The following is a 12975-nucleotide window of genomic DNA, read 5'->3' on the forward strand; positions in this document are numbered from 1 at the left end:
CCTGGGAGGCTGAGGCAGGAGGATTGCTTGAGCCCGGAAAGTCTGGGCTGAGGGAGCTGTGATCACACCACTGCACTCTAGCCTGGGCTACAGAGTAAGACCCTATCTCAAAATAAAAAAAAAATAAAATAAAAAAATAAAGAAAAGGAAAGAAAAAAACCAAGGATGAGGCTGTATTTCACACTCAGCAAAATGATGAAGATGTCAATATCTGTCAATACTGAGTGACCAGAATTCGAATAAAGCATAGCTGCTGAGGGGTGGGGATCAAGCTGCTGGTAGCCACCTTAGAAAGCAATTCAGCAAAGGGACTCACTCCACAACCCACCCATTCCACTCTAGATGTAAATCTGAGACAAACATGCAAAGATGTTCATTTCATTCTTAGCAGAAATTCAGAACAACATAAATGCCCATCAGGCGGAGAGTGGACAAGTAAACTGTGGCCTGTTCGCACAGTGGAACAGTACACAGCCGTGAAAAGGAGTGAGCCAGAATGTATTGGAAAGTATGCTCCCATTACTGAGAAGACAAAACTCTGTGTGTGTGTGTGTGTGTGTGTGTGTGTGTGTGTGAGAGAGAGAGAGAGAGAGACAGAGAGAGGAGAGAGAGAGCACAACAGTTCTTTTTAATTTTTTAAAACTTTTTTTGTTTTTTTCTTTTACCAATACAAGCAGTAGAAAAAAGTTCTGAGTGGATTCCTATCAAGGTAATAGTAGAAATGGTTACCTCTGAGGAAGGGGTGGGTTTTAAACAGACATGCATTCTTTTCTAGGGAGTCTCTTTATTCTGGAATTTTCCAGAGGACTCTCCATCACCAGAGATCTGGACTCCGGGAAGCTGTGGCCATCAAGGTGTTGTAAAGTGAAATCAGATCTCACTCCCCTGCCTACCACCCTTCATGGCTCTCCACTGCCCTTGGGGGAAAGTTCAAGCTCTTCAGTCTGATTTAAGTAGCCTCCTCCCCGCTTGAATCCCACAATTCACCCACATTGTGGCTTCTGGAATGGGCCATGTGCTGATATCTGGCCGCTTTGGTCTCCTCTGTGTGTGTTGAATTGATGCAGGACTGCCCCCAGTTTTTCACCCCTGCCCATAGCTATGCCCATTTGCAATTGCAACTTTGCAACCCTCTCACATTTCTTGTTTGTTTGTTTTTTGAGACGGTTTCACTCTGTCACCCAGGCTGGAGTGCAGTGGTGCAATCATAGCTCACTGCAGCCTTGATCTTCTGGGCTCAAGTGATCGCTCACCTCAGTCTTCCAAGTGGCTGGGACTCAGGCATATGCCACTATGCCTGGCTAATTAAAATACTGTGTGTGTATATATATATATACAGTAGAAATGGAGACCTGCTATGTTGCCCAGGCTGGTCTTGAACTCCTGGCCTCCCAAAATATAGGGATTACAGGTATGAGCTACTGCACCTGGCCCCTCTCACATTTCTTAAATCTGAGGGGATTCCTTAAATCTTATGACTTGCTTTGACCAATGAAACACGGCAGAAGTGACAGTATGCCAGTCCCGTTGCCATGTGAACTGGCCCTAGCTAGCCTGCCAGATGCTGAGGCCCATGGCTGTCACCCCCGTTATCCTGCTATCTAAAGGGCCAACCAGCCAGTCCCCAGCCAACCCTCCAGTTGACCACAGATGCTTGAATGAGCCCAGCCAAAATTGACCAATTTTGGTTCAGCAGAACTGCCCAGCTGATCCACAGTCACGAACGATACGCGGTTTGTTGTGTTAAGCCATGAAGTGTTGGGATTGTCTGTCTTGCAGTACAAACCAAGTGACACACTTGGCCTGGAAGTGCCTCTGTGCGCACTGCCACCCTTCTCTGGACTCTCGCCCATTCATCTTTTGGCCTCAATGTAGATGCCGCTTCTTCAGAAAAGGCTTCTCTGAACCCTGGAAGGCTCGGGGCCCCTCCTCTGGGCACTGCCAGGCCCAGCCTTGCTCCTGGGGAGCCTCAAGTGCTCTGAATCGCAGCTCTGCCTTCCATGTCTCCAGCCCTTGTGCTCTGGGGGAGGGACAGGGCCGTGTCTGTCTTGTTCCTGGTGGTATCCCTGGTGCCCAGCGCAGCACCTGACACACAGTCACTGCTCAGCAATACCCATTGCTGTGATGCTTGGAGGTCCCAGTGCTGAGCCCAGCTTGGCCAAGCAGAAGGAGGCCTGAAAACCATCTTCTGGGACCATTCTGGAGCAGGAGACGAAGCAAAGAGGCAAATGGAAGCTGGCACAAATGGGGGCAGCAATTTCAATCACATTTATGGGACACTTCCAAGAACTGAGAAGTAGAGCAACACTCAGCGATAGAAACATTCCCACGAGCTTCAGCCGAAACCCTGCTCCCGGCTGTGCCAGGATCGAGTTTTGCGTTTGAAGGGAAGCAGCTCTAAAATGTGCGGCGTGATCTAAAAATTCCTCTAGAGGATTGCCTTTTTACAGGGAAATGGTAATTCTGAGCATCAGACTGTGCAGGGAGGACAGGCCGCTTGGTGAGCTTCTGTGATTTTTTTTTACTGAGGCCTGCATGAAATGTAACTTCTGCTGAGAACTTTCTCGCAGTTATGAAACACTGAATGGGGTCGGCCTACATGTGAACTTTCCTACAGTTCTGAGGATAACAGTTCCAAACTTTTGGAAGCAGTTATAGGGAGTCTCTTTCGTGTTTTCGTGTAACTCCAGCCCCTGTAACATCAGGACATTTTTGACTTTTCTTTCCTGACTTTGAGTCAATAAATGTATAAAGGGTGGGGTAGAAATAGTAGCAGCTGCCACATTCGACGTCCATATAAATATTTTATATTCACTATTTTATTTATACATGGAGAAGCTGAAGTTCAGAGAGGGCCTACAATTCGATCTTTCTGACTTCCTGGGCTGCAGCCTGGAAACCCTTTGCGTTAGTAAAGAAATTGGCTATAGGCCAGGCACAGTGGCTCATGCCTGTAATCCCAGCACTTTGGGAGGCCGAAGCAGATGGATTACTTGGGCTCAGGAGTTGGAGAACAGCCTGGGCAACACAGCAAAACCGTGTCTCTATTAAAAATACAAAAAAATTAGTCGGGTGTGGTTGGTACATGCCTGTAATCCCAGCTACTTGGGAGGCTGAGGCAGGAAAACCACTTGAACCCAGGAGGTGGAGGTTGTAGTGAGCCGAGATTGCACCACTGCACTCCAGCCTGGGCAATAGAGCGAGACTCTGCCTAAAAAAAAAAAAAAAAGAAGAAGAAGAAAGAAAAGAAAGAAAAGGAAGAAAAGGAAGGAAGGATGGATGGATTGGCTTGGCCTGAGGCCACAGAGTTGGGAAGGGCACCCACTATCTCCTTAGGGGACACATCAGGCTTTCAGGGGGGCATGTCCCCCTTGGTGTGAGAGTGCTCTGTGGCCCTCAGGCAGGCCAGGTCACAGCCAATTCATTTCCGAGTCCCCAGTGCCTTCTGACATGGTCAACTTGCTCAGGCTTGGTTGGATGGAGCTGCCATTGTACCCGGCAGGCACTCGGTACATCTGCTGGCTGCCTGGAGATGAGGTGGGGACACACTTGCTGCAGCTCAAGGCAGCAGCTCCTTCTCTTTATGTATGCAAGCGCCCACCAAGCAGCTGTCAAGTCATTTGTAAATTAAGGGGGTGGAGGCTTTCCTGTCTACCATGACAAACCAGAGAATGTTCTGGTGTTAGAGCAAAATTTTCCTCTGGACATGAGAATGGGGAAAATGTACCATTTCTCAGAAAAAGTGGACTGGGTCAGGGATTGGGGAAGGGAGCTGGGGTGGCTGCCTGCAGGTCAGGGCAGCTAAGATGCCACTGTCCTACCCACCACCACCCTGGCCCAACACAGCATCCAGAACAAAGGGGGAGATTCCTTTGGGACCGCCCATAGGAATCTTCTCCCTCATGTCCTTGAGATGAGGAGGGAGGGAGGCCTGGTCCAGCCATGCACCCAGACAGCACCAACTTAGAGACCATCCCTTCTGGGTCGATGTTGGCTCTGCTCACCCTGCCTCCTGCCCTCCTACTTTAGGTAACAGCACCTGGGCTTCCCTTTGTGAAACCTACCTCTCCCCCTTCAGCCTGCTTGGGCTTCAGGGTGAGCACGTGACCTAGGCATGGCCAATCAGAGGATGAGTCCCCATTCCAGCCATGGTGATGCAGTTAGACCTATGTATGCCTAGTGTTCCACTATTGGAAGGCTAAGCATGTGGGAGTTATTTATATCCTACTGCTCAAGGTCCTTGCCAAGGTCTGATTGCAAAAATTCAAAAAATTGCAACCACAGGCATAAATGGGTTAGGTATGATCAAGTGACCTAGGCCTGGCCAATCACAGAATTAATCCCCATCTCAGGCATGGTGATAGGCTTAAAAGTGATCAAGTGACCCAGATCTGGCCAATAAGAGCCCTACCTGTGACCTTGTGGGAACTAACAGGAAAGAGAAGCCTGCTTTCTGCAGGGATTGCTGGGCCTTAAATTGCTGGGGACCATTTCTGCCACCTTTGGGAACAGTCAGCCTGTGCATGAAGTCAACACAGGAAAGTGTAGCAAGAAGGGGAGAAATAGTTGATCACATGATCTGAGCACTGGTATCCAGCCATGCTCAGTTGGGCGTTTTGCTCATGTAAGCCAACAATGTCTCCCTTTAGCTTCAGCCCAAATGAGTTGGATTTCCTATCACTTGCAACCAAAAGTATCCTGACTAATATAACCTAGTGAGTCCGAGTAAAGAGGGACAAAGACAGAGATCCCAGCGTGATGTGCCCCAGCCCCACCAAGGCACTGAGGATCTGCTCTCTCAGTCTCCTGCCCCCTTTCTCACCTTGGAGAAGTGGGTGACTCTCAGGAGTGATAGATAGTTCCATCCTGTTCCCCTTTGGGAAGGGTCTCGAGTAAAGCCAGCTCTGAGCTGAGGCCCAGTATTGCCAAAGTTGCCCATCTGCTACATGCCAGGCAGTAGGCTGGCCACTTAGAGTCCACAGTCTCATCTAATACCGTTAGGTTTTTTTTTTTTTTTTTTTTTTTTTTTTTTGAAATGGAGTCTTGCTCTGTGGCCCAGGCTGGAGTACAGTGGCAGGATCTCGACTCACTGCAACCTCCTCCTCCTGGGTTCAAGGGATTCGCCTCCCTCAGCCTCCTAAGTAGCTGGGATTATAGGCATGTGCCACCATGCTTGGCTAATTTTGGTATTTTTAGTAGAGACAGGGTTTCACCATGTTGGTCAGGCTGGTCTCGAACTCCTGAATTCATGATCCACCTGCCTCGGCCTCCCCAAAGTGCTGGGATTGCAGTTATGAGCCACTGTGCCCAGCCAAGGGCAGTTTTAACATCCTCTTTTGCAGATAAGGAAGCTCAGAGAGGTGACAAAACTTGTTTGCAGTTTTGTGGCTCACCTGTGCTTCTATGAACCCAAATTTGGGGGTTTTCCCATTCCCAGGACTATTCCCTCTACCTCTAGCCCCAGGGGACTCTGTGTGGCTTGGCTCTGCCCATTGCTCCATCCAGCCATCCCAGGGTCAGGGATCAGGTAGAAGCTGGCAGTTTCAATCTATCCCGTGGATAAAGAGTTTGAAAGCAACAAAAACCACCACCATTAATACCAACATAGGAGCTGAGCTTTAATGGCCCAATTGCCTTCGTCTCCAGGGAGAGCTGGGTAAAGCTAGAGCTTCTGTCTTTGCTTATATGGAGAAAGGGGAGCAGGTGCTGAGGCAGGTCAATTCTGACACCTTAGAGATGTGGCCAGCTTTTTGGAGCAGACTCTCCAGAATGGAGAACGGACTAGCAACTGCTGAAGATGGGCTCGTCTGGCAAGGGCAACTGGAAACTGGGGCTCCTGAACATCCCCAGGGAAGGTGGGCCCAGTGGAATTTCCCACTCTTTGTTTCTAAGCTCTTCAGGATAAGGATGACGTCAGGGACTCAGCTCTTGATTAAATGTGGGCGGGTGAGCATGGTTTCTAAAGACTCCCTGCTCTCGATGCTGGGACCCAGGTGCTGGGGCCAAAGCGCAGGTAGCTTCCAGAGGCTGAGAGAAGGGCCTGTCTCTCCATAGGCCACATTGGGAAGGGGAGGCATGGGGTCTGGGGCCCTACACTAGGGGTGAGACCCCAGGCCCAATCTCACCCTCACTGGGAACTTGGCCTTGACTGCCCCTTCCCCCAATGTTTTTCAGGTCTGGTGACTACATTCTACACTCCTGTGACTGTCCCTGCCTGCACAACCTCCAGCCCTGGTCTGGCCTTGATGCTTAGCTAATTTTTAAAAACCTGTCCCGAGGCTGGGTGAAACCCCATCCTCTGATGCCCATTCTCAGAATGTTCACTATCAAGAGGTAATGACCATAATAATTAACAAGTTACATTAATTGAGGTTATTCACAACGTTAACTAGAATCTGTACGGCTTCTTGCTATTTACAAAGTGCTTAAACACACACATGGACACGCACACACAGCACGCACACACACACACACACGCACACGTGCCCCTCATTTGGTCTTCTCAGTAGCTGCAAGTCGGCAGGACCAGAGATCTGCGATTTCCATTTCATACGGGAAGAAAGTGAGGCCCAGGGAGGGAAGAACGACTGCTCCAAATCGTGAGCCAAGTGTGAGCTGCTGCTGCTAAGAGGGTCTGAGAAGACAGATACGTTCTCCCTTCCCATCCATTCCTCCAGTCCTTCCTGCATCCATCCAGCATTTATTAAACACCTGTGTGTGTTCCATTCTGTGCTAGACACTTATCCCTAAACTGGGACACTTTTCCAGAAAGCAAGATTTCCCTCATATTCCTGAAAGATGAGTTGGGAAGAGGAGGGGCACAGATCCCGCTGGCCTTGGGGAAACTGGGACTCCAGATCAGTAGGTTTGCATGGATGTCCCTTCTCAGGCCATCCCAGGTGAGTGAGAAGCCTCATTTTTCTCTCATGAATTATTTCTTTTTTTTTTTTTTTTTTTGAGACGGGGTTTCGCTCTTGTTACCCAGGCTGGAGTGCAATGGCACGATCTCGGCTCACCGCAACCTCCGCCCCCTGGGTTCAAGCAATTCTCCTGCCTCAGCCTCCCGAGTAGCTGGGACTACAGGCGTGCGCCACCATGCCCAGCTAATTTTTGTATTTTTAGTAGAGACGGGGTTTCACCAAGGTGACCAGGATGGTCTCGATCTCTTGACCTCGTGATCCACCCGCCTCGGCCTCCCAAAGTGCTGGGATTACAGGCTTGAGCCACCGCGCCCGGCCTTCTCATGAATTATTTCTAAAAAAAAAAAAAAAAAAAAAAAAAATTAAGGAGCCTATGTGACTTCATTCATTCTGCACAGGCGCTGCTCCTGGTAGGATGGCTGTGGCCGGGGGAGGGGGTGGGGGATGGGAGATGCCTACAGTCAGCCACAGAGTCCTTGGCAGGTCTTAGGCCGGGGCCACCTGGCTGGTCTCCGTCTTGGACACGGTGGCGGAGGCCTCATCGTCACCCAGCGGGTTCCTGCCGCAGCAGATGGTGGTGAGCATGCAGTTCCGGAACTGGAAGGCAAGAGGCCTGAGTTAGGGCCGGGGCTGCCCACAGTGTGCTTGGAACTGGCCCGTTGGTGAGGTTTGCCCCAACCCTTTCCTGGCTTCTGCCCCTCAGAATTCCACTCAAATCCAGCCTCCTGGAGGGAACTTGCTAAGCAGACACTCCCCACCCGTAGAGATGCCAGGGACCGAGCACAAGGGGGCTGCATCACCCTCAACATTTCATGGTGCCCTCTGTGTGCCAAGGGTGTTCTGCAAATTCTCTCCTGTAATCTGAGAGTTTGGTGTTTTGCCCTTTCTGTGGATGAGGAAACCAAAGCCCAGAGAGGGGCAGTGACTTGCCCAGCACCACACAGCTGGAAAATGGCAGAGCTGACTTCAGAGACTGTTTCCCCCGACTTCTGGGTTCCTCGGGGAAACCACTTGCTGTTTGTTACGGGACTGCTTTATCCCTTTACCCTTCAGAATAAGATTTTTTAGCTCCTTATTCAGCTTTATGGAGACTGGCCCATCCCATTCTGGGCTTGGGACCTTCTGACGTTGACATTGGGCTTCCAGAACCTTCTGGACTGGAGCTTCTCACACCTGAGTGAGGATCCGAGCCACCTGGAGGGCTTGCTGGAAATGCAGGTTCCTGGGTCCACCCTGAGATTCAGCAGGTCTGGGTGGGGCCCAGGAATCTGCATTTCTCACACGCTCCCCATTGAGAATGCTGACCCGTGAGCCCCACTGCCAGTAGCCCTGATGGAGCCCCCTCCCCTGCCCTGGGACATAGCTTATCCTTGGCAGGCAGTGCCCACGGTCTGGGGCACTGGGGCCCTCCCACCCACAATAGGCACCTGCTTGTTCATCATGATATAGATGACAGGGTTGTAGATGGCGGCGCTCTTGGCGAAGAACGCTGGGAGGGTCATGAAGGTGGGACCGAAGTTGGAGCCCTGGTGTGTGAAGATGTAGAATGCCACGCTGGCATAGGGCACCCAGCAGATCAGGAAAGCGATGACCATGATGATGACCATCCGGGTGACCTCCTTCTCTGCCTTCTGTGTGGTGGCTGACTCCTGCTGCTGGGCGGCGGCCTGCAGGGACATGGGACCCGGGTCCAGACCATGGCTCCTCCGAGGAGCAGGAGCCGTAGATGTGTGTTGGGGGCTGGACGTTCAGAGGCCACCCACCCGCAGCCCGTACCTCCTTGACGGTGAAGACAAGCTGCCCATAGCAGAAGAAGATGATAATCATGGGGATGGTGAAGTGGACCACGAACATGTAGATGACAAAGGACTCGTTGTTGACCTCCGGCTTGAGCGTGTAGTAGTCGATTCCGCATGAGCACTGCAGGCCCTCAGGGATGTACCTGAGACGGGCAGGTAGGGAGACCTTGCCTGTGAGGGACTTGGGAATGGCCCCGGCCAAGGTGCCTGCCAAGCACTGGCCCTTTCTGGGGCTTCCCGTTCCCTCCCTGGAAAGGGGATCATAAACATCTGCATGGCTGGGTGACAGGATGGACTGCGTCAGGTGGGGAAGCAGATGCACCTGTGGGGTCAGGGTTGCTTCATTGTTTGGTGGCTGAGGTACCAGATGACATGACCTAGCCTCTCCCTTCGTGCCCTGCCTCAGCATCCGCTGCCTGCTGAGCCTCAGGCTATGCCAGGCAGAGGTTGGTGAGGAGGAGGGGAGAGCCCTCAGGCTCTGTATTTGTGGCAGTTTGTACAAACTAGCACCAGGGTGAGAGTATTTTCCAGGCCAAAGACGGACATATAGGGTATCTAAGGGATTTTTGTGCAGCTTCTGGAAACAAGAGGCTCCCAGGGCACGTGGTTAGGATGTGGCAATGGTTTCTGATGTTGGTGGCAGTGGAATGGCCTCAGGAAACCCAGAGCATCCAATTTGGCTGTGATTCCAGAGGATGGAACTAAGCCAGACTGGAGAAGATGGGGAAAAAGTCCAGGGGCTGGGCTGGGATTCAGCAAGGGGTAAGAAATGGACCCTAGCAAGACTGAGGAGGAAAGGGAAGTGAGAGGAGGAATTTTCTGGAGGCAGAGGGACATGAGGCCTCTCGGGACCAGAGTCACCAGTCCTGATGTCCAAACCACTGTCCCCGCTGTGTCTCATCTCAGCCCCATTTGGAATGGCCTAAGGCCGAATGGGACCCAGTTCCCAGGGGCCACAATATGGCCACCTGCACTAGGAAGGCGTGGCCTCACCTGCTGCTGAGGCCCAAGGTTAGAGGGGGTTGCCCCCGGGGCACTAGACCAAAGAGGATTGGAATTTGCACCTGGCTTAGTTGAGGATTAGGGGCACAGCCAAGGTGAAGGGTTGGGATGTCTTGGATTCTCTTTGACTTGGAGCTCAGGAGGTGGGACCAGCCCTTCAGCAACTTTAGAGTCTGTTCCTCCTTCTGTCCTACACCCTACCCTGGGTGGGCATTTGGGCTAGAAGACATACAGGGTCAGTGTCTGGAACCAGACAGCACTGGGTTTGAGTCCTGACTGCAGGACCCCACAGAGAGCCCCTGGAGCCCCTTCCCTTCTGCCCAATGCCATTACCTGGACCAGCCGGCGAGGGGCGGTGCGGCGCAGGCCAGTGCCATGACCCAGGTGAAGACAACGCCCATGATGGCATGGTTCTCGCCAAAGCGGAAGTTGCTCATGGGCTTACACACCACCACATACCGCTCGATGGCCAGGACCACCAAGGACCACAGGGCAATTTCACCTGCAAGACAGCCAGCGGGCGGTCAGCACAGCCCCCACTGCCCATCTAAGGAGGGCATACTACCCCTAGACAAGGAGAGGGTGGCTAGGAAAGCGACCTGGAAGGAGAGAAGGACTTGAAGAGCCCTTGAGGAAGGAGAGAGCTTGATACTGGGAGGAGGAGGAAGGGGCAGAGGGACCCCATGCTGAGGGGAGCTGGGCGAAGAAACTCAGTGAATGGGGGAAGTTATTTGCTTAGAGCTCTGGATCCATGAGGGACACAAATCAGATCAGGAGGTCATGACTGGACTGGGAACCCGGTAGGGTGGTGTGTGCGTGTGTGTGTTTTAACAGAAGAATGCATCCTCATGTGAGGCAGAGTTCCTTGTTGGGAAGGAATGCAGAGGTGGCGGAAACCCAGAATTGGCGTCCTTACTCCCTCTCCCCTCTCAGGAGATGAAATAACCCGGGGCATGTGGGACTCTCTCCTAGGAACCATGAAGCATTGGGCAATGTTCTGCTCAGAGGAAGAAGGAAACAATGGCATTCAGACATCTGCCCTGCTCACCACCCAACGAAGTTCCACAGGGAGAGTGGCCATATAGTTACCAACCAAACTGGGACGCTCCTGACAGTGAATGGGATGATCACTGTAAACTGGGACTGACCCTGCAGAGAACAGTCACCCTTTGAGGCACCCCCACCTTCTGGCCAGAACTGGGTGATCTCTGATTATTGAATGTAGCAAATGCCCAACGATGGCCAGAGAGTCCCTGAGAATGGGACCAGGGATGCCGCCTGGACATGGGGGAGAGACGGCAAGGCTGGCAGAGCAACGCTTGTGGCTGACGCTAAGCTCTCCCTGTCACCCCAGCTTTGCAATGGCTGCCATCAGTGTCTCCTCCTGCATCTCAGCGGACACATTCCTGGATCACAGCCCAAAGACCTAGGCTCTTGTTGCTGCCCGGCCACATCCCAAAATGAGTCTCTTCCCCTCTCCCGCCTCAGTTTTCCCCCGTTAAGTGAGATCTGTTATCTCTGCAGCACCCGCATTTGTTTTCCTGTTAAATGCAAGACATTATTCTAAAGCATCTTTCACAGCCACATATCACCTGTGAAAGGAGTTGCTTCAGAGGGGCTGCATGCGGCTCTCAACACCAGGAACCCAGGAGCATGGCAGGGAGGCTGGAGGGGCACCCAAGGACAGGGGGCTGGGGAGAGGCAGAGGAGGATGCCAGAGGGGACCTAGCCTAATGCCCAGCACAGGGAAGACCCAATGACTGGAGGATGGAGAATCTGCTTCCTGCCCAGGGCTGGGGCCCCCAGAAAGGAGGTATCTGGCTTGCCCAGCTCTCCCCTCGGTGCCCAGCCTGGGTGTGACCCAGCATAGCTGCTCCGAGGGAAACAGAGGCTTGGTGTTCCGAACATGGCCCAAGGAGCAACACAGATGCGAGCTTCAAGCTCAACTCTGCCCCATCCCTATGTGACCCCCAGCAGGGCGCTTGACTTCTTTGAGCCTCAGCTCAGTTTCCTTGCTGTGAAATGAGACAAGCACATTGCTCCAAATAAGATCAAGGCAGTGTTCAGTGCCAGCCCTGCACAAATAGCAGCCCAGATATCACCATGAACGGTGTTTGTTGACTGACTATATGAGGGCTTCAGATAATGCTGACAGGAGAGGAGAAGGGAGAAGTCCTCTCAGCCACCACTGCCAAGCCTGGGACTGTTCCAGACCCTTCCATGCTCCCAGGCTCCTGCACACCCCGCCCGCACCCCGCTCATACCGCCCAGGGTGGCAAAGAAGCCCTCCAAATTGCACCCTGTGGGCCCGAAGACGAAGTATCCATGCAGAGAGGTGTAGAGGGTGGTGGTGAAGCCACCGAAGACCATGAAGAGGTCGGCCACGGCTAGGTTGAGCAGGATGTAGTTGAGAGGCGTGCGCAGCTTCTTGTGCTGGACGGTGACGTAGAGCGTGAGGAAGTTGATGGGGAAGCCCAGCACGATCAGCAGGAACATGTAGGCGGCCAGCATGGAGAACTGCCATGGCTCCGCCAGGTAGTACTGCGGGTACTCGAAGGGGCTGCGCACCACGCCCGTCGCGTTGGAGAAGGGCACGTAGAAGTTAGGGCCTTCTGTGCCATTCATGGCTGTGGCCCTTGTGGCTGCCCCACGGCTGCTCCCACCCAAGAATGCTGCAAAGGCCTGAGCTCAGCCACTCAGGGCTCCGGCTGAATGACTCCGGGCTCTGACCCCCCCCAGACCCTTATAAAGTGACCTCCCCCTCCTAAGCTCCTGGCTGAATCAGCATCTGAGAGATTGGGGTGTTCATAATCATATTAATCCCCAACGCAGAAACCGAGGGCCTAATTGGCTTCCCAGAGGGGCCAAGGTGACACCAGGAGGAAGCCCGAGGTCAGGGAAGGGAGGTACTCAGGACCCTGGGAAAGGGAGGAGACGGCCCCTAACTTCTATGTGACTTGTCTGTCCCAACGTCCCAGCTCAGTCTGGAGGCCTTGGTCTGAAATGGGGACCATGGGCCATTTTCCCTGGCTTAGTATGAGCGGACTTCGGATCTTTGTCTGGACTGGACTGTGAGTTTCTGGCCAGCTAGAGCCTCTTCGGTGTATCCTCCCAGGCTCTCATCTCGCCCTACAGCCCCTTACCTGCTTGCGCCCTCTGGGCACATCCAGTCCCCACACTCCTCCCGCAGGAGGAGCTCCACGAGGGCAGGGGCTGCGTCTTCCAGCTTCCGTTCCTGGTGGCAGACACATGGC

At 52.8% G+C, this 12975-nt stretch overlaps 1 protein-coding gene across 1 annotated transcript; it reads right to left on the reverse strand.

The window, feature by feature from the left end:
- Positions 1–7310: 7310 nt before the first annotated feature.
- RHO (rhodopsin) lies at positions 7311–12358 on the reverse strand. The gene is made up of 5 exons (XM_003926159.3): positions 11986–12358; positions 10055–10223; positions 8697–8862; positions 8348–8587; positions 7311–7517 (listed from the first exon to the last, which is right to left on the reverse strand). Exons 1-5 carry the CDS (start codon positions 12344–12346, stop codon positions 7407–7409), a joined length of 1047 nt encoding a protein of 348 aa, XP_003926208.1. The 5' UTR covers positions 12347–12358; the 3' UTR covers positions 7311–7406.
- Positions 12359–12975: the final 617 nt, after the last annotated feature.

This window comes from Saimiri boliviensis, chromosome 8 (genome assembly GCF_048565385.1).
Source record: "Saimiri boliviensis isolate mSaiBol1 chromosome 8, mSaiBol1.pri, whole genome shotgun sequence".
Lineage (NCBI taxonomy): Eukaryota > Metazoa > Chordata > Mammalia > Primates > Cebidae > Saimiri > Saimiri boliviensis.